This window comes from Bufo gargarizans, chromosome 2 (genome assembly GCF_014858855.1).
Source record: "Bufo gargarizans isolate SCDJY-AF-19 chromosome 2, ASM1485885v1, whole genome shotgun sequence".
Classification (NCBI taxonomy): domain Eukaryota; kingdom Metazoa; phylum Chordata; class Amphibia; order Anura; family Bufonidae; genus Bufo; species Bufo gargarizans.
Genome location: NC_058081.1, coordinates 437,801,833 through 437,828,744, shown reverse-complemented (window position 1 = coordinate 437,828,744; position 26,912 = coordinate 437,801,833). Strand labels below are relative to the sequence as shown.

The 26,912-nt window shown below is 45.2% G+C and overlaps 1 protein-coding gene across 1 annotated transcript in view; it reads right to left on the bottom strand.

Annotated features, from left to right (window-relative positions):
* Positions 1-8,968: 8,968 nt before the first annotated feature.
* The window catches only part of DDX46 (DEAD-box helicase 46), a 60,556-nt gene continuing 42,612 nt past the window's right edge, over positions 8,969-26,912 (bottom strand). Inside the window, exons 14-23 of the mRNA XM_044280943.1 lie at positions 26,727-26,891; positions 26,010-26,172; positions 23,974-24,167; positions 19,278-19,415; positions 15,606-15,755; positions 12,961-13,194; positions 11,601-11,819; positions 10,489-10,633; positions 9,887-9,960; positions 8,969-9,269 (exon numbers count right to left, since the gene is read on the bottom strand). Coding sequence (XP_044136878.1) covers positions 9,222-9,269; positions 9,887-9,960; positions 10,489-10,633; positions 11,601-11,819; positions 12,961-13,194; positions 15,606-15,755; positions 19,278-19,415; positions 23,974-24,167; positions 26,010-26,172; positions 26,727-26,891 — 1,530 coding nt within the window. The 3' untranslated portion in view covers positions 8,969-9,221. The remainder of the gene's footprint in view (positions 9,270-9,886; positions 9,961-10,488; positions 10,634-11,600; positions 11,820-12,960; positions 13,195-15,605; positions 15,756-19,277; positions 19,416-23,973; positions 24,168-26,009; positions 26,173-26,726; positions 26,892-26,912) is intronic.

Sequence of the window (26,912 nt, the reverse complement as noted above, 5' to 3'; positions counted from 1 at the left end):
AGGCATGATGACGTCATCTCTTGCGCTGCGTTCCAACAGTGGAACGCAGCGCGTTGCAGCCTGAAGCAGGATCGGAGTGCTCCCAGGCTGGGAATGCCCCCAGCCACCGAATGCCCGAACATGGCCTTCTCCTCTAGCGGGGAGCCCAGGGCTGCCAGCACATGCCAGACTAATGCCATAGGGGAGGAGGAGCAGTACACTGATGTTCCGGGATCCTTCCCCCTGCAGGAGTCCTCTGGAAAAAATAAAAAAACTGGGATAACTTACCAAAGGCCCTGCGCACCATCAATCTCCACCTACCACTTGAGGGACAGGAAAACAACTGGTGAAGGTAAAGGGGAGGGGGCTTTTATAAGTCGATCTTCGTTGTTTTCCTGACCCGGAAGGACGGGTACCCTCCAGGAAGTGCCGTTGTGGAGGCGTGGGGAAAAGTGCCCTTAGCTGCAAGATGAAAATGATCTGACTTGAGGCGTAGCAGAGGCCCCTGGTACAGAAGAACCTCTCTCAATGGCAAAATCCAAGGGGCTGCTATGGCTAAGCTCTGCAACCTTCTGAATCAGGCCACTTTGGGGCAATAAGCATGATTGAAGCTTCTTTTTCTAATACTTGTCTCTCCTGTCCAGGGAGAAGAAACTGTCCACTTTCCCGTTTGCTCTTATTGCAAAGAGGTCTATTGAGGGATGCCCCTACTTCTAGACAATCTGCTGAAAGACTACAATGTTTAAACCACCATTCTCCCTGTTTGATTGGGTCCCTGTTCAGGAAGTTGGCTAATGTATTGTCTTTCCCTCTGAAAAGCACTGCTGACAAAATCAGCCTGTTCTCTGCTACCTTAAAAATCTTTCGCCAACTGCATCAGACACACTATTCTGGTACCTCCCTGATTATTTATGTAGGAGACCACTGTCAAGTTTTAAATTACTACCCTTCTTTCTGTTAAATTTGGAGAGAGCATCTGGATGGCAGATTTTATTGTTTTTAATTCTTTGTAGTTAGATGACAGACTCCCCGAATGGGCCCCGAACCCCAGAACTTTTATGATGGTTAACAGATTGAGAATACCTAACTGTACAGGTCGCAAATGTATTTGGGCATATAGTACGGAATTATGGATGTCAGACCTAATACTGACATCGCCTCTCTGAAATAACAAAGATAAGCCAGAAAAAGTCACCAGACCCAACTAATTAGTAAGTATCTTTATCCGCAGAAGGAAACCTCTGAGAATCTAGTTGGATCCCCCAAAACACACATCTGAGAGGGGGTTAGATTTGACTTTGTCCAGTTTATTTTCCACCCTAGACTCTTCAAAGTGGCACACAGAAGGTCTACTTCCTGTTGAAGATCTGCTCTGAATGGGAAATGATAGTTTGGGAATTACTTTTTTTTAGGCTTAGGATTACCCTGAATAAACCAATGTGTTTTTGTTTTTTTTAACAAATCTCTGGGGATTTGGCAGTCCACCTCCTTTTGCAAGATGGAAAAAAAACTTCCTGTTCCAAGGCCATACTTTTTAATTGCTCTTTGGGGCAATCTGTAACAAAAGAATCTGCCAGCCAGGAAGAAAATTTAGTTTGAAAACCCAGCTTTTAGGACCTCTAAAGTCCACTTGTTTTGGGTGATCTTTTCCCAAGCGACACAAAACTGGATAACTTTCCTCCTACTCTCTGATGTCATTGCTGTGTTACCCTATGATGTCATTGCTGTTTTTCTTTGGACCTAGACTCTTGGGAGGAGTTAAAGAGGAACCCCCCCATTCTAGAAAATATCTCTTTTCTTTCTGGCTGGCTGTATTTCTGGTCTTTTGTGAAGAACCTGAGATTTACAGGGGGATAAAAATATAAGCAGCTTTTTTGTAGAACTGGAAAGCCCTTTTTCCTGTCTGAAGCCTTCTCTAAGATATCATCTAGGGATGATCCAAAAAACGAGATTTTTGTGAACTCACCTGTAAAATCTCTTTCTCGCGTAGTTCATTGGGGGACACAGACCGTGGGTATAGCTGCTTGCTGCCACTAGGAGGCGACACTAGGCTAAGAAGTGATAACTCCTCCCCTGCAGGCTATACCCCCTCCAGCCTGGAGAGAGCATATCAGTTTGTGCCCAAGCAATAGGAGTAGGAGAAAAAAATCAATAAGGAAAATACAGTAAACAACCAGTAAGTGACAACATCAGTCGGATGAACCAGAACTGAGGACCATACTGGCCCACCAACCGCCAATATGTGCGGCAAACAGAACACTGGGTGGGAGCTGTGTCCCCCAATGAACTACGCGAGAAAGAGATTTTACAGGTGAGTTCACAAAAATCTCGTTTTCTCGCTAGTATCATTGGGGGACACAGACCGTGGGACGTCCTAAAGCAGTCCACGGGGAGGGAAACAAATCACACGCCCCTGGGGAAAAACGCCCTCAAGGATGCGTCATCCGCTGCAGTCTGCAAGATCTTGCTGCCTGGAGCAGCAACAGTTGAGGTCTAGAAAAGCCCCCCGAAAACTCGGCGAACTTGCCGGAAGACCAAGACGCTGCCCTCTAGAAGCGATGTCTGGAGTAGATGAACCCTAGAAATGACGACCGCTGGTCGGCCAGGCCATCACTCCGCTACGAAGCAACCGACCGCCAGACATCCCAGGAAAAAAAGCATCCCGTTGGAAGACGCCAGCTATGACAAGGACCTCCAAGAAAAACAGGCAGAAAACCCATACAGCGGAACGCGCCAGATATGGACCAGCAAATCTCCGAGGCCAAAATGGATGGCAGATGGAGAGTCCGCCCTCAAGATACGAGGGAGAAAGAAGAGAAAACCATGTCCGAGATGACCCGGAAAGCGGCGACCTTCCGCCAGAAGAAAATTCTGGCAGAGCACTGCCTGATGCAAATGCCAAAGGACAAATGGACGTACAATAAGAAGAAGTCCCAGAGGGGGGGCTTGTTTGTTCCTGAAACGCCTCCAGCGATCTACCGATCGTCGGGGCGAAGCCGGTTGTTGACCACAACTGTGGAAGCGGAACCAAAATCCAGGTTCGCAGGATCCTCCTCTGGTTAAAGGGAACCGGTAATGGAAAAACCCCATAATTGACATATATGGACATCCGGGCAGGGACCAAGATAAGAGAATACTCTCCATGGAAAAAAATAAATAAAAAAATAGGTCCCGGATTCCATTAGCTATACAACCCATTGCCACCGGTCGAGGAGACCGAAGGGAAAGGTGGTCGGCAATCCAGCTAGAGGAAGGACAGGAAAGAAAAATAGGGGTGTTCCGTTCAAAAAACGAAATCCCTACCAGAGGTGACAAGGTGTGACGGTCACCCGCTCAGCCTGGCTTGGGGGGACCGTAGTCCGCCCCCGGAAGGAGCAGAGAAAGGAATGACCACCATCGCTTGATGTGACACAGAAGTAATCCTAACTGAAGGCAGGAATCACTGTAGTGGTAGACGAGTGCCACAGGGACTAATTAAACATATCTGAAGGAAGGTATCCCCGTAGTGGTAGACGAGTGCCACAGGGACTAAGCTATCCAGTCGAGCGCGCCCAAGTAAGGTGCTGACAGCCATGGCATTGACGCCAGTGCCAAACCCAAGTTGACGACACAAGAACAATAGTTGTCAGAGCAACAGACAGTTAACAGTAACGAAGACCATGAAGAGGTCAGGGCGAAGCCCATTGCCATCAGGGACTGGCACTGTACAGATCTCTTGGTAATGAAATACACCCCTGAGGAGGAGCCCATACAAAGGAAGCCTGCCAGAGTAACGCAAAGGCCACACTCCAGCTGAGGAGGAGGCTACCCCGTACAGGATACCAATCCCAAAGTCAGAAGAAACCGCCGTCTGACGAAGGAACCGTGCAATAGGAATTTCAGTAGGAACCCTAGCATGTAGTGGAGATGTAAATACCCCTTGTACAGTTAATAGCTACAGCCTGCCCCTCCCAGCGTAAAACTGAGGAAGAGGCCTAAGGACACCCAGAAGTAGCATGGAACCAAGGTATCTCAGTCAACCAGAGCCATCATGAGGCACTCCATCTAAAAAGGGGGCAAAACCAGAGCAACCGCCGAAGCAGTGTCAGGGTAGAACCCCTATCTGAGGGGGCTGACCCACTGCCATGTGTTCGATCTCCGGCCCTTGTGAAAACTACCCTTGCTGTTTTGTCCGAAGTGGGATCTGAACCCACGCCTCCATTTGGAGACCCGAACACCCCACACACGGAAGATATTAACTCTGGAGTCCGGCACATTAGACCACTCGGCCATCCTGACTTAGAGAACACGCTGTAGTAGTCCATGCAGAACGCCAGCAAAACACCCTCACCTAATGAGGAATAGTGGTGGCCCAGAATACAGAGTCAGTGCAACCTTGGCCTCGCTGGGTCGTAATCCCAACATTTGTACAATGGCGTGCACCCGCACGCTGTAGAGGACCAATTTCTGACCGACCTGAACGGTGGAGGCCCATAGGGATGGGAATCTAGGGCACCTGAAGAGTTGCTGAGCGACTCCCCTAAGAGAACAAAGAACGACCCATCTGCGCCAACAACCAGCACCAGAAGAGACGGAAGGATACAGTATGGGAGCAGTCCCAGTATCCATATACCTCTAGACGAAGAGTACCAGGCACCAATGGCAACGACTGTTGCCGCGGCCCACCCGTGAAGGAATCCAAGGCATCTAGTGCGCAGGCTTAGTTGAATTAACGCATGCACAGATGCTCAGTGATTTCCTGTTAGATGTAGAAGGGGGTAATGCCACGACTGTTGAATAGTATTCAGTGGTAGCGCGATCCTCCGTCAAGGAAGGGAGGTAGGGAGATGATCAGAACCGCATCCAACGGTAGTGTAATAACCCCCTCCATGGAGGGGGTAACACGTACTGTAAGCACTACACTCAATGGAAGTGCCACCACTCCACCTATGAAGGGGAGAAAAATATATAGGGAGTACTGTATCCTGAGTTAGCGCAAGTACCTAATCTATGGCAGGGGGTAACGCACCCAGTAGGAAATGACCCCAATGGCAGAGAATTACACCCCTATGGAAGAGGATAATGCATATGAATAGTCCCGTACCCGGTGGGTAGAGAATTCCTCCACCTAAGCAAGGTGGTAATACTTACAGCAAACATTGCCACCCGCGATAAAGCCATAACGCCTCCTATGAGAGAGGCTAATGCGTAACGCCAGTACTGTACCAGTGGAACAGCAATCCGACAACAACCGAAAGGGGAGACGCGAATGGCTGGCACTGACCCGTGCAAGTGCCGTCAGTCCACCTGTGGAAGAAGGGAATACGAAGGGTAAGGACTGTATCCAGTAGCAATGCAAATGCCGCCTAAGGAAGGGGCAATGCAGACAATCAGTACTGCCGGTAGCATGGATGCAGTCTAGAAGATTCATATCAGAGTCCGCAGAACTGTTCCCTGTTCGCTCAGAACCAACCCCTGTCAGAAGGGAGGGTTCTGAATATCCCCCTAAAGAGGAAGGGTGGAGGTGCGGAGGAGACCGAGGAGGAAATGTCCTGCTCGTGCGCAGCTCTACCCCTGATCATCCAGCCACGGCAGTTGTAGGCTGTGACGGCAGTGATATAACCATCAAAACACCCAGGAGGTGGAATCAGCATCCCTATCTGACCGCTCACAGGATTGTGTGGGCGGCAATCAACCAACCCACCCACAATCCAGGAGGGTGGATTGGGAACTGCCCGAGGTCCTCCATTGGATTGCGCATGTGGGTTAACAACCAAATGACCCAAGTGGGGTGGATTGGGAATCCAGCAGCTGTGCTCCCCTGGCTTTGTGCAGGTGGAGCATCATCAACCAAACGGCCCCATAGGGTGGATTGGGAATCCTGCAAATGTGCTCCCCCGGATCCGTGCAGGTGGAGCATTATCAACCAAACAGCCCCGTAGGGCGGATTGGGAATCCTTCAGATGTGCTCCCCCGGATCCGTGCAGGTGGAGTATTATCAACCAAACTGCCTCAGCGGGCGGATTGGGAATCCTCAGATGTGCTCCCCTGGATTTGTACAGGTGGAGTATTATCAACCAAACGGCCCAGCGGGCGGATTGGGAATCCTGCAGATGTGCTCCCCTGTATTTGTGCAGGTGGAGTCTTATCAATCAAACGGCCCAGCGGGCGGATTGGGAATCCTTCAGATGTGCTCCCCTGTATTTGTGCAGGTGGAGCATTATAAACCAAAACGGCCTCAGCGGGCAGATTGGGAATCCTTCAGGTGTGCTCCCCTGTAGTTGTGCAGGTGGAGTATCATCAACCAACGGCCCAGCGGGCGGATTGGGAATCCTTCAGATGTGCTCCCCTGTATTTGTGCAGGTGGAGCATTATAAACCAAACGGCCCTTATGGCGGATTGGGAAGATGTGTTCCCCTGGGTTTCACATGTGGTGGCCTATACACCAGACGACCCAGAAGGGTGGTCTGAGAATTCTTCCTGTGTGCATTCTCAACCAAACAGCCCCGGAGGGCGGATTAGGAAACTGTGAGCAATCCTCCCCTGTCCATAGGACATGGGCCCAGCCCCATACCCTACCACCAGGGTGGACATGCCGGCAGGCAGGGGTTAGGGTTAACTTCCTAATCTAAGGTAATTGGCCTGCAGAAGGGGACACCGAATAATGCAGAGCCAGCTGCAAACAAACGACTTGCCACAAAGGGTTAACCCAGCTCAGAGGACCGGGAGCGGAGCTCAGCGGGCACCTGGGGGAGGAGCGACAGCTAGTCGGGGAGAATCCGCGCCTAAAGGACGAACCCGCCCCCTCCATAACTGGAATGAAAGTTGCGGCCTAGTAGGCCGCAAGGCCGGGACATAAAGCTTGGCGCACAGCCGACCGGGCGGTACTGCCGGCCGGTTACCACAGCGGGCCTGAAGAGCAGCGCCGATGTCTGCCCACTGATCTGGAGGGGGTGAGTCCCCTCTCGCTGCGGGAACCCATCCCGTGCCGCTAAAAGCTGCACGGGCTGAGTCCCGGTAGGCCCGAAGAGGAGCCGGGGCCTAAATTTTTAGCGCCGGCCGAACGAATAGCCGGCCGGGAAGTGGAGTGACCGGAGCGGCGCACTGCAAGCGCCCTGGCCGAACACCGGCCGCGGGAGCTCACCCCGCAGGCCGTACAACTGGACCAGTGCCGGCTGCTGGACGGAATCTGAGGAGAACCCAGGCCCCCCGTCTGGACAGAAGCCCAAACTTACATTGGGGCCTGAGGTAATGTGGGGCCCTCACCAGGAATGGCTCACCTGAGGAAAAAAGGTCCTCCATCTTATGCTGAGGTGACCGGGGGGAAGGGGAAGGGCCGAGGTACTTACCCAATGCGGACTACTCACCCCATCTTCATCCCCTTCTCTTCACCCTTTCTCAGAGTACCAGCAGGGCCACCTCTTCAGCCGCTGGCACACGAAGTGGCAGGAGACTGGGATGGCGGAGGGTCTCGCCGGATTCAGGTGACCCCTTGGCTGGCGGGAAGCAGGGGAGCTGGGCTGCCCTGGTCCACTTTCGTTTCTTGGGGAGGGCGAGCGGTGAGGGATTCCGACACCGGCCTTGCTCCCGGGGTAGACAGAGTGGCTAGGCGACTCTGTTTCCCCAAACCTAAAAAAGGAAAAAGATAAAATAATAAAAGTAAGCCGCCCTGCAAAAGCAGGGAGGTCTGCCTCCTACGACACTAAGCTAAAAACTGATATGCTCTCTCCAGGCTGGAGGGGGTATAGCCTGCAGGGGAGGAGTTATCACTTCTTAGCCTAGTGTCGCCTCCTAGTGGCAGCAAGCAGCTATACCCACGGTCTGTGTCCCCCAATGATACTAGCGAGAAAGCCAGTTTCCTTCACATGGCAATGCACAAAGTCTAGCTCTTGGCCCTGAGCCCCCTTTCAAGATTTCAGCCAAATAGCCCATCTAATTGCATTAGACAAAGCTGCAGATCTCTGAGAAAATCTGACGTCATCTGAAGAAGCATCAGGCAGAAAATCTGCTGCTTTAAGAAAAGGTGTTAAGGGATGTCAGAAGCTCATCTCTAGGGGGCCATCCTTAATATTAGATTGTAATTTTCCCAAAGTCTAAAAGACCTCAACACTCAAGCAGCAGCTATACTGGACCGGAAACTAGTAGATTAAGACTCCCATGCCTTCTTTAAGGGGTTGTCAGGGTTCAGGAACAAAATGTGCCATCATGTTGGTGACCGTCTCTGTACTGAATTCGCCATTGTGTCAGATTCACCATCTTCATTGTGATTCTGGATTGCTGAGGCCAGATCCCGAGATAATATTACTTTTGCTTACGAATAGTTGAGTCTCTGGCTGCTGTATGAAGGATCTTCAAATCACCTCCCATTACACTACATGAATCCAAACAGTCTGGCTATTTCCCATACTCACTCTATATAATCAGGGGTGGGGAACATATGGAGACGTTTTTAAAAGCGCTGCTCCTACCTGGCAGTCTGCCAACTAGGAGCAGCGCTTTTACAGAAGTCATCACATCTTGCAGCATTTGTAGAAGCGCAGCTCCCAGCTGGCAGACTGCCAGGTAGGAGCAGCGCTTGTACAAACGCTGTGAGATGTGATTGCTTCTGTACACTGCTCCTACCAGGCCACCTGCCAGCTATACGCTGGTAGCACTGCAAGATGTGATGACAGAAGTCATCACATCACTTGTCACTGTTTGTAGTAGCACTGCTCCTCACCCCAGATATCCCACCGATTGCCCAAAACAGTCTGATTTTTTTTTTTTCATTGAAGCACAATTTCTGTGCGCTAGTGCCAAACCAGTTTGGTAAATTATAAACATCTAAAAGTGCTAATTGTCCTGCAAGTAGCTGCACAAATTTATTCCTTGAAGTGTAAGTCTGTTGATATATTTCTGTTATCCCTGAGAATATAGCTCACTGGAATTTTGTATGCCCCCGCGAATGATGTTACAAATGGCCCTCGGCAGCAAAAATGTTCTTCACCCATGCTCTATATAAAAACAGAAGGCATCTGAAAAACATTTTATTACTTCTCTTTCAGAGTGAACTTAAAAACAAATTTAAGATGTTCCAATCTATACAACTATACTTTGTGACAGTTTGTTAAAAAAAAAAAAAAAAGTGCTTCCAATTTCATCCCTATTTTTACCCCATGATTGAATTAAAATGGAGGTAAATAAAAAAGAAACTAAAAGTTGCTCAATTTACAACACAAAAAAAAGAGAGACCACATCCATGAGAAAGGACAAGTTGTCTGGCTTCAAAGCACTTTGTATCTTCCTTTGTTGGTCGGCTGGTAGGAGTTTTGCTGAAAGAACAAAGTCAGAAATTAATATAAGGCACAAAATCAAGTTGTTCAGGAGGAACAACTTATCACAAAGAGAGAGAAAGATTTTTACAAAAAAAAACTTTATTAAACCCCCTTTACATGCTGCAGCTCCTTAATTCCACAATTCTCCTGTCCACCAACATGATCAACCCTATTAAACTGCCTTGTAAGGTTGATCATGCTGATTAAAAGGGATGCATTTCTTTATTCTGTTGGTGAACTTTTATCCGTATGCAAATTAGCACGCAGAGGTTATTGTCTGGCTGCCTCTTTGCGTATTAACCATGCTGCAGCTGGATCTCCACCGGTCCCCATTATAGTGAATGGGGCCAGGCGGACTTAGGGCAGCGCATGGCTGTACACGGTAGTTACTGATCCCCTCAGGCGAACAGCCTGCCTTAATGATTAATGCCGGTATGAAACCGGCCTTATTTTATTGACCGTACTCAGATGCATTCAAAACCAAACACAAACTGGTTGGCATCACTTATATTTTGCAATTATTATATCCAATAATTCATACGTCGACTATTAGTCTAACAATTCCTGGAGCATGACAGCATGGCTTATTCTAGATTGATGTGCCGTGTACTTACCAGTCTGATAAGTTCTTCCTTGATAAGTCGGGTGATTTCTGCCTTTGCCTTCTGTACTGCCAATTCACTAGCACCTAGAGTTATGATACATACAATTTAGACATTTAAAGGCTTTATGCCACAAGCTGCAGATTATGGTGTACGCCATATTTGCACCATAAATTGTGACAGCTTTTGAAAAAGCGCAGAGAAAAGTGGTCAGGGCTTAATGTAAGGGAAAATGGCATAAATGATAGATTAAATCTACACCTATTGCTGAGTACTGTGTAGGGATAAAAAGAGCCGTGTCTGACTACCTACATACAGCAGTTCTCTCTAAGACTGGGCATGAGCAAGTTGTCTGACTGGGGGAGCTCAATGAGTGATTACTGAGTAATTTTCCCAAATCAGTGAACGTGCCTTCTGGACAGACATCTACCAATAGCAGCTTTCCTGGTGACCCTCCAAATGCCAATCCAAGCTGTAAGCCCACTTATTCACATTGGAGATCATAGGAGTCACTTAACATGCCAAAACGTTACCTATAGTGGAATTTATTTATTTTTTGTAGATATCACCTTTCATACATCCCAAAAATTCAGATTTAGTGGGCATGAACTTACTTTCAATTGCCAAATAAATCTTTCTTTCCCCTTCTTTGGGTTCTTTGCCAGGTGGGAAATAAGTGCCCCTAATGGTGATGGCCGCTTCGGAATATTCACTGATCCTCTGCAGTGCTTCTTTGGAAGTTACTTTCCACCTTGCAGTCTGGAAAAAAAAAAATAGTCAACAAAAAATAAAAATGTAACTTATTCATTCAGTTTGTCGGATGCACTCTACACAGCAGTAAAGCACACAATGGAAACCATAGAAGCCAGGAAGATAAAAGGGTTAACGTCTAGCTCCAATGATTTGCACCAACTTTCCCCCGCAAAGAGCTGATTTTGGGAGACTGTTGGGGGAAGGCGGCACATGTATAGCCTGTAAGTAAATACATTTCTACTTAGAGTGTGTGTTTATGGATGTTTTTCACTAACATAATATGGTGCAATTGAAAACGGATCCCTCCCCCATTAACTTTCAACGTAAGTTAAGACGGGTCCGTTTTGACTTAGACTTTTTTTTTTCCATGAATAATGCAAACCGATCTGTTAACGGATACAAGTGTTTGCATTATTGGTGCGCACCAAACGCGAGTGTGAAAGTAGCCTAAACCAGATGCAAAAACTGCAAGGTAATCATGTAGATTGTTAGAAACTTTCCCCTGTAGGGTCTTTTACGCACGGCTTTGGTGAACCAGCTCTTTAAAAGTAGCTTCAGTGCTGACTTCCATTGTGTAGTGGAAAGAGCTGGTACCACTGAAGTGAATGGGAGGTCCACTGCACAACACAGCTATGTAGTTCTGGCGCCTGAGCTACTCTGAAACTAAAGATATCCTGTCTTGATCATATTCCATCAATATTGAAAATCCTGGACAATACCTTTAAGTTACAGTTTTCAAGTTAGATGTGTGGACAGGTACTATATAAGTATTTTTTAGTATCAGTATCAATTCGCTCAGGACCATATATGGTCCAAAACATGTTAGAGGTGCAGTTTTTCTGTCATGGATTACAACTGGATTCAATAAAGCCCGACTAGTTTTATCTGTACTGATGCTGGATAATTTGTCTACACACTTTGTGGATTGCCCTAGCACGTGTGTGCATTTCGCATGCATTGTATTTGAGTGTACCTGAGGGAAGTCATTAATCTCCAGCTCCTCCTCATATCTCTTGAAGGACTCATTAGGACCAGCTTCCTGTTTGTCCTCTTCCAGTTTCTCAACAGGGACATAATTGAGCTTGGCATTGATCTTTTCTGCCAATTGTTCAGCAATAGTTTTTGCAGATACGGTTGGTGCCAATATTGTGCCTCCCCTGAGGATAGCATTAGTGGCCTGCTGCATTACATCCTAAAGAGAGAAGGACGATTCTGTTAACAATGGATCATTTTGAGGAAACTCTCACAGCACATGTCCACATATGACCACCATTTCACTCCTTAAAGGGACACCGACAGGCCCGATAAACATATTTAGATATTCCTATGCAGTCATAGGACTTAACGTGTACACCGCTAGGAAACGACAGTCAGGGTGCGGCTGGGCACAAAGGTAGGAGAAAAACCGCCCCTTGGGCATAAAGGAAGGTGATTGACAGAGGAATATAAAGTTGTTTTACATGGTTTAAAATGCAGATAGGGGGTACTCTTAAATCATTGGAATACACTTTAATAGACCTATGACTGCATAGGAATATCTAAATATGTTTATCGGGCCTGTCAGTGTCCCTTTAAACAGATTTCATGTACATAAGTTAACCAACACCACATTATTAGCTCCTATTTTCTGGCCTACATTATAATCCAAAGCTGCATTCAGAAATATGTGGCAGAGCTGAAATCTACTGGCTGATCGATGTCTGCACAAAGCTTGACCCATGATCTGCATCGTGGGAAGTTTCCGGGAATGCCAGTAGATACTAAACCGTGTCAAGAGCAGTGACACTTCCTCTAACACCTTAATGATCAAGCCAGATTTTGGAAGTCTAGCATGTGTCACTTTAGCAGAGAACAACGTTGTAAAGGATTTGCACACCCAAGTAATTCTGTCATTGTTTTCTTGTCACATATTGTACTTTATTAAAAGGTGGCAAAAAATATACTGATACGATTTGCATGTATTTATATAAAAATCAATGAAAATTTTTAGAAATTAAAGGGAACCTGTCACTGGGATTTTGGGTATAGAGCTGAGGACATGGGCTGCTAGATGGCCGCTAGCACATACGCAATACCCAGTCCCCATAGCTCTGTGTGCTTTTATTGTGTAAAAAACAATTTGCTACATATGTAAATTAACCTGAGACGAGTCCTGTCCCTGACTCATCTTATGTTAATTTGCATATGTATCAAATCAGTTTGACACAAAAGCACACAGAGCTATGGGGACTGGGTATTGTGGATGTGCTAGCGGCCTCAGCTCTACACCCAAAATCCAGGTGACCGGTTCCCTTTAATCTAGTTTCATTTATTTGCCAGAATATTACACTTACCTGGGCTTCTGCACCAAGGTTCTTGTTTACACTGAGCTTTTTGGCCAATCGTTTGGCAATTTCCAATTTCTCAGCATTTCCGGCTGTGGGTACTGATGTACTAGACACAGAACTGGATCCTCCTGTACCCCCTGCAGCTCCAACATTGCCACCACCTCCACCAGGTACCCCGGGTCCAGTCATGTCTTTCACTCTCTTCTTAGAGTTGAACATGCTCTCAATTTGCTCATCAATCTGAAAAAGCAAAAATTAAAATCAGTGTTTTCCAATATTGACAGCAAGCGCGCAAGCTGTAGACTTTAAAAAAACGCAACTTCTCAATAACCAGCATTTTATTTTTTGTGTGTATATATGTGGATATATATATTTGCTTTTGCATGACAAATATAGAAAAGGCGATTTGTGATATTGTTTTACTTTATACTGTATGTATTTCACAATGTATAACCTGATAAATCAGTTCAGGTTATTTCATTCACCTGGATACCTAATAAGTGTACTCTTTGGTTTTTACATAATGAATGCGCAACATTTGCAGCTTTTCTCCATTTAATACATACATTTTTTTTTTATAATCCCAATAAAGGAATTACATTTATACACACACATAGCATTCTCCTGTATGGTAGGGAATACATTATACTGTGTCTTTATGGCACAGGCTGCAGTTAAGACCACACAAGTGTGTCCTCCTTCGTAACGGCGAGGGGAGACAACCAGTTTAATTGGTTACTGGGCCACAAATATTGATGACCCATCACCTCAGGATAGGTAATCAATATCTGATCAGTGGGGTATGACTCCCAGCATACCCACTAATCAGCAGTTAGAAAGGGCAGCAGAACTCAAGTGCTGAGTTCTCCAACGTTAACCTGCATACCGTAGCGGCAGCAGTGTAGTTACAGATTCCTCTCCCATTCAAGAGAATGAGACAAACAGCTGTAATTACCGGCACAGCCATTACAAGCGAGACGGCAAGCAGGTAAACGTTTAACAGAATGCAGCACTTGCTTGCCTGCCGCTGCCCTTTCAAAGAGCTGAACATCAGACTGAAGGTAGTCTGACCCTGTTGATCTGATATTGATAACATATCCTGAGGAGATAGGTCATCAATATATGTAAAAACAAGCAAGCCTCAAACAGTAGCTAGGGCATCTTTATAAATCAATAACGCCTACAAGAATGTTCCCTGGGGAACAAGCAAAGATGCATCTGTGTTGGTCCCATGTTCATATGTGCCCGCATTGCTGAGAAAAATTACGCTTTAATATATGCAAATGAGCCTCTAGAAGGAATGGGGGCGTTGCCATTATACCAAGAGGCTCTGCACCGACAGGACCAGGCAGTAAAAATGTGATCACATCTGCCAGGCCCTGGCAAAGTGCACAGAACACAGCAGTTGCAGAAAAAGCAGAGACAACAGGTGTAATGGCAACGCCCTCATTGCTCCTAGAGGCCCTTTTTCATATATTAACACTAAGGCCTCAGACACACAGCCGCCGTTTTGTCTGCTCGGATGCGGACCCATTCACTTCAATGGGTCCGCAAATGATGCAGACAGCACTCTGTGCTGTCTGCATCTGTTGCTTAGTTCCGTGGCCCCGCCACATGTCCTATTCTTGTCCGCACTTTGCGGACAAGAATAGGCAGTTCTAAGTAAAGGCTGTCCGTGTTGCAGAACGGGCACGGACGCCATCCATGTTTTGCGGACCGCAAAACACACCACGGTCGTGTGCATGTGGCCTAAGGACCAGCGCCACATGTACGGTGGGCTGCTTGGGCGGGTGCAGGAGTTGCGACCGCCCAATCAGCGGCACGGAGCCGGCAGTAACTGACAGCTGGGCCCCTGCTGCATATGCTGGCATCGGTGAACGCACTGATGCCAGAATGTTAACCCCTTGTATGCTGCGGCATGCAGAGGGTTCGGGGAGGGTATGGGTGCCCTGTGCTTCCCCATCGGGTACCCGCGATGCAGTGGCGGGGAACCGATGGCAGAGAAGGCAAGCCCGATGCTTCTACGGTAGCCTGTGAGCATAAAAGCTGACAGCCAATGCATTACAATACACGTTGTATTGTAATGCATTGCAGAGTGGATCAGACCCCAGAATAAAAAGTAAAAAAGTGTTCATCATAATTTTAAAAAAAAATAGTTTAAAAAAAATATATATAAATTTTACCAGGCACAGCCACTACCAAAGATAGGCCATCAACACTGCTTTTCCCAGAAAACAGCCTGTAAACATATAGTAAGTATTACACTATAAACCTGGAGGTATAGGTTAATATACAGATCTGGAGCAGCAATACCAAGGCAGGACCACTAACATCCGGCAGCATTAGCAGTGTGCTACATACTCGTGACCACAGCTTGGCAAAAATAAAAGCTATATTTAAGACTGTATCTGGTGCCTTGGAAACCTTGACATCTAGAGATATCGAACATAAAAGTTCCCATCTTGTTTTTATACTGTGTTTGGATGATATACAGTGGGGATGCTCCCCGTCCATGTCCAAATAGACAAGAGGTCTCATTTTGGTCTACACGTTGGAAGCCATTCTTATTCTATACATCTAAATGTACATAAACCTACTTGCAATGTGTATTAGATATGGCGTATATAGTAATAGTATATGAATACACTTACATCAAGAGCAGTGTCCTCATCGTCTGAATCTTGGAGGCCAAGTGCTGCCTTCTGCAGCTTCTTCCTTTCATTTGCCAAAGCGTGCTCCGTTTCATCAAACTTAAACCCTTTCCCAGAAAAGCCACTTGTTTTCTTTATCACTTTACCTTCCTGAGAAAATAAATAATTGAAGAACATAAATGTACTAGATTCCAAGAGCATGAAGAAAGGCGCTAGTAGCTCCTACTGCACTACTCAATCTAAATGCATAGCAATGTTAGTAACCCCCTTTAAAGGGGTATTCTCGATAGAAACTTTTTTGCCTGTCCACCAAATACAAGACAAAACGTATGAGTATAATTTTCATAACAGAGCTAAGGGACTTAGCAGACATCAAGTTGGACAGACAGTCTTAAAGGGTTTTCTGGTTTGCATCAACATCCTTTAAAATAATTTATTAGTGCATTTATTTTCTGTTCTGGGCTATGGTCACATGACTGCTTTTTCTCATTTCCTGTGTTATGGCCATGGGCGTGTCAAAGCAGCAACAGGGGCAGCGATCAGAGAGTGGGGTGGGCAGTGCTGGGGCTATGTGCATCATGGGTTGGGCTGGATACAGCCACAGAAAGTGCTACACATAGGATGAAATGAAACTAGAATGATTTGTTTACACGGTGAAAACGGGTCAGGAGAGACCAAACAAAAAAAAAGCATGAGGAAGATTTACATTAAAGGGACACTGACGGGCCCAATAATCATATTTAAGTATATATATATGACAGTACAGGTCTTATGAAGTGTATTAAAATCATATAAGTATCCCCCCTGTCCACATTATAAATACAGTAAACTGAAGTTTTATAACCTGCTTGAATCGTCTTCAATCTGCCCAAGGGGCGGCGTTTCATCTCCACTTGCACCCAGCCAGCCTCGCCCCAACTGCTGTTCTGAAGCGCCGCTCAGCTCATCAATATTCACTTCGCTGGGCGGCTACTACTGTCCCCGACTGCACAAGATCCGGCGCATGCCCAATACAATGCTATGGGCATCGGCCTCCATCTCATCTTCAGCGCATGCGCCCAGCACCCTCACTGGCCGGGATCACATCGTGCCTGTGTACAGTCTGCATCTTAGAGGCCGCTTCAGCCTCTGCATTATGCGCACGCGCCGGGCACTGTTCAGCACAGCGCTTCAGAGCGGGGACAGCAGAAGCCGCCAAGCAAAGTGAATAGTGATGAGCTGGGCGGCTCTTCAAAATGGCAGTTGGGGCGAGGCTGGCTGCAAGTGGAGATGAAACACTGTTCCTTGGGCAGATTGAAGACTATTCAAGCAGGTTATAAAACTTCAGGAGAGAGATTAGAGATTAGAGATATATATATACCCAAATATGCTTATTGGGCCTGTCAGTGTCCCTTTAAGTGACTATATGATAATAGGAATCCTGGAAAACCTATTTAAAGGGAACCTGTATCTTCCCTTAAACTATTTACTCAAATTACTAATTTTTTTTTCCTATTTTTTTTAATTCTCAGATTGTAGATTTATTCTGTTTTTTTATAAATGATTATGGAGGCAGTCATCTTGCAGGGGCTGTTGTAAAGGGCATTTAGAGATGCTTTACAGCAGCCACATGGACCATAGCACAATGGACAGAAGAGGACTGACTTCTGAAGGGAGCGTTTGTGATCTGTACAGAGGTTATTGTATAGAGAGGTGGGGTAGATAAGCTGTGACCATCAGCTACTCTTTGGGTGCGAGTCTGTTTTATCTATATATAGCTGTTACCCTTCATTGTAAACTTGCCTGTGATGATAATGAGATTACGTAATCTCTACAGAACAGGAAGTGTCAGAATGTTTATTAGGTTCAGTGGCCAGTGTGTTACTTCAGTAGAGTATCCAAAAAGAAGAGTGAACCTGGATCACACCTCCTCATGCCATGATTTAATAACTGCTTCTCAGCCTCATAAATAGTATACAGGCCCCTATGTTGCATGTTATACAATTTGATCAAAAAAGCATAAGCCCACTCACCATGACAAGGTTGCCTTCTCGAGTGGGTACCTTCTTGAAATTTGGCGCAGCACTGAGCGGCGACCACCAACACCACAGCACCCCTACTGTTTTGCAATGTCACCCAGGCCCCACCAACACAGCAATAGCCGCCAAGCAGCAACCACCATGTGAACAGTTGTCAAAAGGTCACCTTATCACATGCTCTCAGAAGCTCCAACTGAGAGCCAGTAGGAATTTTTGATCAAATTGTATACTAATGCCTTATGTATAGCATGCAACATAGGGGCTTGTATACTATTTATGGAGCTGAGAAGCGATGTTAATTATGCTGAGAAGCAGGTATTAGATCAAGAAAACAAAGGCTTTAATGATCGCGATTGACAATATTGCCAATCGAGGAAGGGGTAACATAAGACCCCGAGTCATTTTTTTTTCAAACAGGACAATGACCCCAACCTACAGGCTGTGTAAGGGCTATTTGACCATGAAGGAGAATGATTGGGTGCTGCGCCAGATGACCTGGCCTCCACAGTCACCGGAGCTGAACCCAATCGAGATGGTTTGGGGTGAGCTGGACCGCAGAGTGAAGGCAAAAGGGCCAACAAGTGCTAAGCATCTCTGGGAACTCCTTCAAGACTGTTGGAAGACCATTTCAGATGACTACCTCTTGAAGCTCATCAAGAGAATGTCAAGAGTGTGCAAAGCAGTAATCAAAGCAAAAGGTGGCTACTTTGAAAAACCTAGAATATGAAATTTTCAGTTGTTTCACACTTTTTTGTTATGTATATACAATTCCACATGTGTTAATTCATAGTTTTGATGCCTTCAGGGTGAATCTACAATTTTCAGTCATGAAAATAAAGAAAACTCTTTGAATGAGAAGGCGTGTCCAAACTTTTGGTCTGTACTGTATGCGATATCGTAAATCGTACTGACCCAAAGAATGAAGGGCATGGGTCATTTTTGCTGCAAACAGAGTGCCGTGCGAACAAAACCCGTAAAATGGTGAAGGAATTGCTGATCAGTTTTATCCTAATTCATTCTGAATGGAGAGCAATCCGTTCAGGATGCATCAGTTCAGTCCCTCTTACATTTTTTGGGCCAGAGAAAATACCGCAGAATGCTGCAGTTCTCGCTCTGGCCAAAAATCCTGAACACTTGCCGGAACACCGGATCTGGCATTAATTTCCATTGAAATGTATTAATGCCAGATCCGGCACTAAGTGTTCCGGCAAAACTGATCCAGTTTCCGGTCTGCGCATGTGCAGACCATTAAAAAGGCAAAAAATTAAATAAATACAGGATCCGTTTTTCCATGACACTGGAGAGACAGATCTGGCATTTCAATGCATTTGTGAGACGGATTAGCATCCGGATCAGTCTCACAAATGCATTAGTTTGCGTCCACAACTGCCTGCCGGAATCCTCTGCCGCAAGTGTGAAAGTACCCTTATTCTCAGAAAGAAAAAAAAAAAAAAAAACTCTAACAAGTATTTGAATATAAAAGTTAAGAGATGGCAGAGTTACAGGAGGGTTAGAGGGGACTTGGTTTAATGCCATGTTAATTTGCATTATTGTATTGAAATAGTAGATTTCTTTAAATTGAAGTAAGAAGCATTTCAGAGCATTCTTCTTTAATATGCACATAGGTATGTTAATGAGAAAGACTACTACTTACAGCTTTCTGTTGCTCCTTGAACTCAGACCACAACTGCTCCAACTCCGCAGGAACTGCAGTCCCCGAGAGCTCTAAAGCCTTTATTATATCCCCTGCATGGCGAGCCTGATCCTCTGTGATGAATGTAAAGGCGAATCCCTGCAAAATAAAGAGCATCTCATCATCTAAAAGCAATGCAATAATCATTAGTACCTGAAAAGTTCTGTCGGTTGATAAGGGTATAGACAATGAGCCATAAATCAGAACAAGCTACAGTAAACCTTTCTTGGTACATCCATTAGATTATGCCCAATGTGGACATCCACAGGATATACCATAAATGTGATAAGTGTGGGTCCCATCTCTGGAAACCACACTTACGCTGGGTTCACACCTGAGCGTTTTACAGCGCGTTCCTACGCGCTGTAAAACGCACAACAGGCAAGAACCAATGATTCCCTATGGGAATGGTTCACACCTGGGCGTTTTACAGCGCGTACGATCGCGCTGTAAAACGCCCGCCGCTCAAACAAGTACATGAGCTTTTTTTGGCGCGTTTGGGCCATAGACTCTTTGGACAACACTGCTGTCAATCACCCAAACGCGCGTCAAACGCGCGTTTACTATTACAAAAAACGCGCATAAAAACGCGCGACAAAATCGCGCATAAAAACGCGCGTTTGCGCAACGCTCAGGTGTGAACCCAGCCTTAGGGAATAGAGAGTTGGCCACACATGTGCAGCTCTTTCCACTAAATTCTACGAGACTTTACAAAATAGCCAAGTAAGCGTGCTCGACAGTTTTCTTAAGTTCACCCCTTCATTTCCAGCAGAACAAGATGGGTCCCTATTAGAGATGAGCGAACTTCTGTTTTAAGTTCGGCGTCTGAAGTTCGGGGGCGGGTTAGCGGAGAATCCCGATCTGGAACCGGATATGGATTCCGATTTCCGTTGTGGTCCGTGGTAGCGGAATCAATAATCGGCCATTATTGATTCCGCTACCACGGACCACAACGGAAGTCGGAATCCATATCCGGTTCCAGATCGGGATTCTCCGCTAACCCGCCCCCGAACTTTAGACGCCGAACTTAAAACAGAAGTTCGCTCATCTCTAGTCCCTATCCTCAAGATAGCACCATGTCCCAGAGGTCAAATATGGCAGGGTTCCTCAACTCAGGGCCTCAGGGCCCACCTGCCGGCCACGATTTCCTTAGTATTGAGCAGGTGATATCATTAGTGTCCATGCGTCAGGACTTACCACAAGTACTCATTCTGTGGGATGTTCTCAAATCATGACTGGTAGGTGGGCCCTGAGGACTGGAGTTGAGTAACACTGAATTATGGGACGACCCCTTTAAAAGGGGGGCCAGTGGGACTGGTACATTTATAATCTTTTACTCCTGTTTTGAGGTGGTAATTTAGATAAATTTATGGCAGCTCTGAGCAGGTGCATGGAGTGCCGAGGATGCTAATTTATGACGTGGCCTGTGCCTTCAGCAGAGCGCACGCTGATCTTGATAAACCTCCTAGAGTGTATAAAATGCATTATGGTATCTTGCAGTTTCAGCCACATTTCTCCAAATGCATTGCAACAGCAAAAATCCATGGCAAAAAGTCTATTTTTTTCAGCACAATGTTTTTGAACAGTATTTGATAAACTCCAGATCACTTGCGCCGTAATATACTTTGTTCTGGAATTTACACAAGTAATTTCAGTCACATTTAGGCCTCATGCACACGGCTTGTTTTGCCATCCGCGGATCCGTAAAACATGGATGGAGTCCGTGTGCGTTCCGCAATTTCGCAGAACGGCACTGACAGCCTTTAATATAACTGCCTATTCTTGTCCGCAAAGCGCAGACAAGAATAAGACAGGCTATATTTTTTTGCGGACCACGGAGCAACGGATGTGGACAGCACACAGCTTGTATGCGGAACAAAACAACAGCCGTGTGCATGAGGCCTTATATGTAGATTATTTCTAAATTGAAGTGTATCAATGGTAGATTAGAAGTAAATCATCCAGCCCACCAGACAGAGCTGTTCGTTTTTATTACCTTTCCACTTCAAATCAGAGTCCTGCCCTAAATACACAGAGGCAGAGCTTGTTAACAGCTTATTTGCATATCCTCTTCCCAGAATTCCAGGAGTGTTGGCCTGTAAAGCCTCATGCAGACGTCTGTGGAACACAGTCCATGAGATACCAGACATTCATCCTCCTGAGTGCAGGAGCGCACGGCGTACAGTAATACACTCTTATAGATCATATGAGTGTATTGCTGTACAGCAGCGGCGGCACAAAGCGCGCTGCGTCATAGCAACAAATGACGCAGGGCGCTCCTGCACTCAGGCGGATGCCGACCGTGTTGCACGGACGTCTGCATGAGGCTTTAGACTCCTCATGCAGATTAGGCAATCTCTGTGAGGAAATATAGTATTCCACGATTCCTGACCAAGGCCTCTCACCCAGTTAAGCCAGAACTCTCTGCTCTGCACTGCACTGATGAATAGTAATCAACCCAAAACAGCTGTCTGCAGATGAGATACTGTCTTAATTATTATCAGAGTCATGTCTCAAGGCCTGCTTAAAGGGTCAAACACTGACTTATAGGATAGCTACCTAGGATAGCGACTTATATCTGGTAACATCAGAGACAGAACTTGTTAAGAGCTCATTTGCATACCTTATCAGAAATCCAGGACTGTTCTCTGCCCTAAAAGACTCCTCACGCCGCTTCAGCACTCTCCATAAGGAGATTATAGTATTCCCCAAATAGGTACTTGATTGAGGACAGCATACAGTAGTGACAGACACTCCAACTGCAGCGATCTGTCAATTGTGTACTAAGGGTACTTTCACACTTGCGTCCGAGGATTCCGGTAGGCAGTTCTGTTGCCGAAACTGCCTGCTGGATCCGGAGAGCCGTATGCAAACAGATAGCATTTGTTTCCGGATCCGTCTGACAAATGCATTGAAATACCGGATCAGTCTCTCCGGTGTCATCTGGAAAAACGGATCCGGTTTTCTGGAACACATCGTGCCAGATCCGGCATTCCTGCAAGTGTTCCGGAATTTTGGCCGGAGAAAATACTGCAGCATGGTGCACTATTTTCTCTGGCCAAAACACATAAGAGGGACTGAACTGAAGATATCCTGACGCATACTGAACAGAATGCTCTCCATTCAGAATGCATTATTATAAAACAGATGCGTTTTTTTCCCGGTATTGAGCCCGTGAGGGAACTCAATACCAGAAAACTTTTAACGCTAGTGTGAAAGTACCCCAACACTGTAGTTGCAGAGAACTTCGTAAATGAACCTTGCAGCATTTTCCACAGAATTAAAAAAGTCAAAGACTGTCTGAGAAAAGTCATGGTTATTTAAATTTTCATAAAGAAAAATGTTCTTTTAATTACTTTATTAGTGTGTTGGATTAAATCGTTAAAATACTTGATTATAAAAATAGTCAATAGCTGCATCTGAAAAGACAGGTTCCCTTTAAACTCTCACCTCTACTATGCTACCCTCACTGAGCGTTTCTAAATGTTCATTGTGTTACCCTAAACATATTACACTTTTAATTTAATTTGCAGACGAATTCAATAAGTATTATGCATTTTTGTACTTCCCGCCTTTTATGAAAATGAACATTAAAAAACAAACAAAAAAAAACTGTCATATCTTACTTGTGTGACCAGAGAAGAGTCATTTTCAAGCTCTGACTAATCTCTGGTTAATTTGCATATGTATCAAATCGTTTTTTTACACAATAAAAGCACACAGAGCTATGGGGACTGGATATTGCGGATGTGCTAGCGGCCATCTAGCAACCCATGTCCTCAGCTCTATACCCAAAATCCCAGTGACAAGGTACCTTTAAGTTGCTGCTGCTGATAAATTACAATTCATCTCTTCATGCACATTTGGACTCCATCCTTGAACAAATCTGAAGATTGTACTTTGCCATACATAAAAACCTGTATTCATAGTTAACAATGATGAACTATTATAGGTCAACATTACCTTTGCCAAGTCATGCTGGGAAAGAAGACAATGGGAGCAAGGCTGTGTGAGAAGTGCCTTGGCTCCTTCATTCTACTGTAAACTGGGGAACCCAGCACTTGAATCCCTACAGATTCCATCCTCCAAAAATTTGGGATCGGTAGACAGAATTGTGTGTAAAGCTAGTTTCACATTTGTGTTCTACATCTCCAGCAGGGAGATGTCTGGATCTGTCAGATGCTAACTTTCATCATCTGGCCCCATTCACTATAATGGGGACCAGTGGAGATCCAGCCACAACCCTGCAAACATGCTGAGAAGCGGTTGGACAAAAACTGTATTTGCCCTGCCAATTCTCTGCATATTTGCTGGATTGCGGCCAAATTGCCGCTAGTACCCATTATAGCAAATGGGGCGGACAGTGATTCATTTGCTTCCGGCAATGCTGGAATGCAGAGAGATCCGGCAGGCTGTTCCCTGTCGGATCCCTAAGCCAAATCTTTTGTGGTGGCCTCTAAGCGCTGCGAGGCCAGCTTCCAATCACCTGTGCTGTACGAAGATCACAGCTTTACACACGGGAACCACTTCTGCTCTGTCTCATACAGACAATACTAGAGATCTGAAGACCAACATACACACCATAGAAACACGGATTATGATTACTGTAACTGCCAACATGCCATGAGAAGTGTTAGATTGTTATTTAGATACGGACCTTATTCCCGGCTCTGCCTGTACGGCCAGCTCTGTGCACATAATCTTCATAGTGATTTGGACAATTATAATTGATCACCAAGATCAGATGCTTGACATCCAGTCCTCGAGCTGCCACAGAGGTGGCCACTAGCAATTTGCACACACCATTTTTAAAGTCACTGATGATGCTATCTCGGTCATACTGATCAATACCTAAGGAAATAAAGGAGAAAAATCTTAAACAAAAGCTGAGGAGTTAAAATCAGTCAAATCAGGACATAAAATATTTACCAATTTGTGCAAAGTATCTCAGTACTTTAAAGTGAATGTGTATTTGTCTCACTTCAGATCCAAAATATGTGCTTGAGATTTTTATAAGGGTTGACGCTTCCTTTTCTTAATACAGCGACATAAATCTGTCTTCCTTCACACGTCGAGATGTATTAATCTATTCATTAAACTCCACAGACGGTAGCTGACAGCAGCAGGATGTTTTTCTAAAACTATTGGGGTCATTTATCAAACTGATGTCAAGTAGAACTGGCTTAGTTGGCCATAGCAACCAGATTCCACCTTTCATTTTTGACTGCTCCTTTGAAAATGAAAGGTGGAATCTGATTGGTTGCTATGGGCAACTAAGCTAGTTTGATAAATTACCCCATATGACTATGTGATGGAAAGGAGGGATTTTGGATCAGAAAAAAACTGAGCTATGAGCCCTATAAGAAATGTAACCAGTCCAGCATTTCTGGAACTACTTGGTATGGTTTTCTATGGTGGGCTTTAAATTAAACGCTCTCCTCCAGTTGGGAGATGGTTGGAGGAATTTCCATTGCTTACTTTCTGACAAATATCTACCTGTATGTAATTCTTACCTTCTCCCCTGCTGCAGCTCACTTCTATTTGGTTGACCAGCAGCAGTCCAGACTATTTGAGGGAGGAAAGGACTTGTTCTGGGGCTTCCCTTCAGAATGCTGCCATAGGCAGTTATGTGTCAGCATTGGTACAAAATGCAAGCTGCTAAACATGGGTGTTAGATACAGAGGCTGAACAGACCATTTCCAATGGCTTTATGTAGTCTGTTCCTGCAAATCAAACGTGTGCGAGATTTGAAATCCTAGTCTGCGATTCAAGCATCACGCTTATAAGACTGAGGCCAATGATACAGGCTTTGTAATGGTCTTTGATTTTGCTGGGACAGTGATCCCATTTAGGGTTATCACTATGTTCTGAAGAAAGCAGCACAAATTCTCTGGAGTTCAACCATCTGAAGCTCTGCACCCACATCACAAGGGCAACAGTGCTGCTCCTAAAGTGACAGACATGAGCTAAAAGTAAATGGTGCCGAGAACAAGCATCATAATAGTTACAGCCAAGGCTTCAGAAGAGTCAGTCATTTATGATCTACTGGCTCTTCCTGGCCACCTGCTAATGACTGACAGTCTTCTCCTTGGTTTTCCCTCTAGGAGGGACCTGCTAATCATCAGGTGTGTGTGGACAACAGGAGATCATGATTAAGGCTCCATTCACATGTCCGTATAATGGCTCTGCATCCATTCTGCAAATTGCAGAACGGGTGCAGACCCATTCATTCTCTATGGGGACGGAATGGATGCGGAGCGCACACTATGTGCTCTCTCTTCATTTCTGGAGCACGTCCACGATCTGCCGGTCCGCGGCTCCGGAAAAAAAAATTTGAACATGTCCTATTCTTGTCTGCAATTGCGGACAAGAATAGGCAGTTCTATGGGGGTGCCGGCCGGGTGTATTGCGAATTCGCAATGCACTAAGGATGTCAGAATGGACTCTTGCCATGACTCTTCTCAGGCAGTCATGATTCTTTTCAACTCCTATGCTGTGATTATTATGCTGGTTCTTGGCAACCACTTTTAGCTCATGAGCGACACCACTGAAATCAGTGTGTATGTCATTACTATATACAGCCCTCACTGAGGTCAGCATAAAGTTGGAGACTGGTTCCCTTTAAAAAAATATATATATTTACTTGCAGTACATATACTGTACGACCCTGTGCAAAATCAAAGTGTGAATTACCTCCATGAAGTGAGAGGCATGGATATGACGCCCTCATCAAGTCCTTCAGCAAACCATCTGCATGCTCTTGCTTGTCAACAAATATAATTACTGATCCCGTTTCTTGATAATGCCCCAAAAGCTCAAGCAATTTAAGAAATTTCTTGTCCTCCTCAATCACAATCTAGAAAAAAAAATATATAATTTACAGTAAAAAATTAACATGCAACAGGATAGTCAGCACAAATACATTTCCATCAATAATCCTATCCTGATAAAAGATTAATGTGACTTTGAAAGGTTGGTGGCACGGAATTAAAAGTGCTTCGCCAGGTTTTACAGTAACCTAATACACATCATACCACTGGCATCACAGTGGTATCTATAAAAATATATATATATTTGGCCATCAGAAGGATTCTAATTACTGAACACGCCAACAATGGGCACCAGTCATTTTTCTTCTTAGAAAAAAAAATTGTAAATACATTTTAATTTTTAATTTTTTTTTTATATTGAACAGATGCCGTTTTGTGGAGCAGTGTCTGTGACAAGTCACACACATGGACAGCTGAAGTAGCTCTGTGGGATGGACACATACTGTGACTGAAATATCAACTTCCAACTGTGTAATTGGCACCAGAAACCAGGAAAGGTTTCTGAACTGCAATACCAGGATTTTCAGGTTCTGAATGGAATCTAGACGTCTATTTTACTGTAATCAAACTAATTCCTTACCACATGTTGTTCAACATCAGAACATACAACACTTCTTCCTCCAACTTGGACTTCAATAGGCTTGCTTAATATTCTTCTTGCTAAAGCTTCCATGGCTCTTGGGAATGTAGCAGAGAACATGACCGTCTGTCTGTCTGGTCTGACATTGTCTATGATTCTCATGACCTGTCCAAACGTGAAAGGACC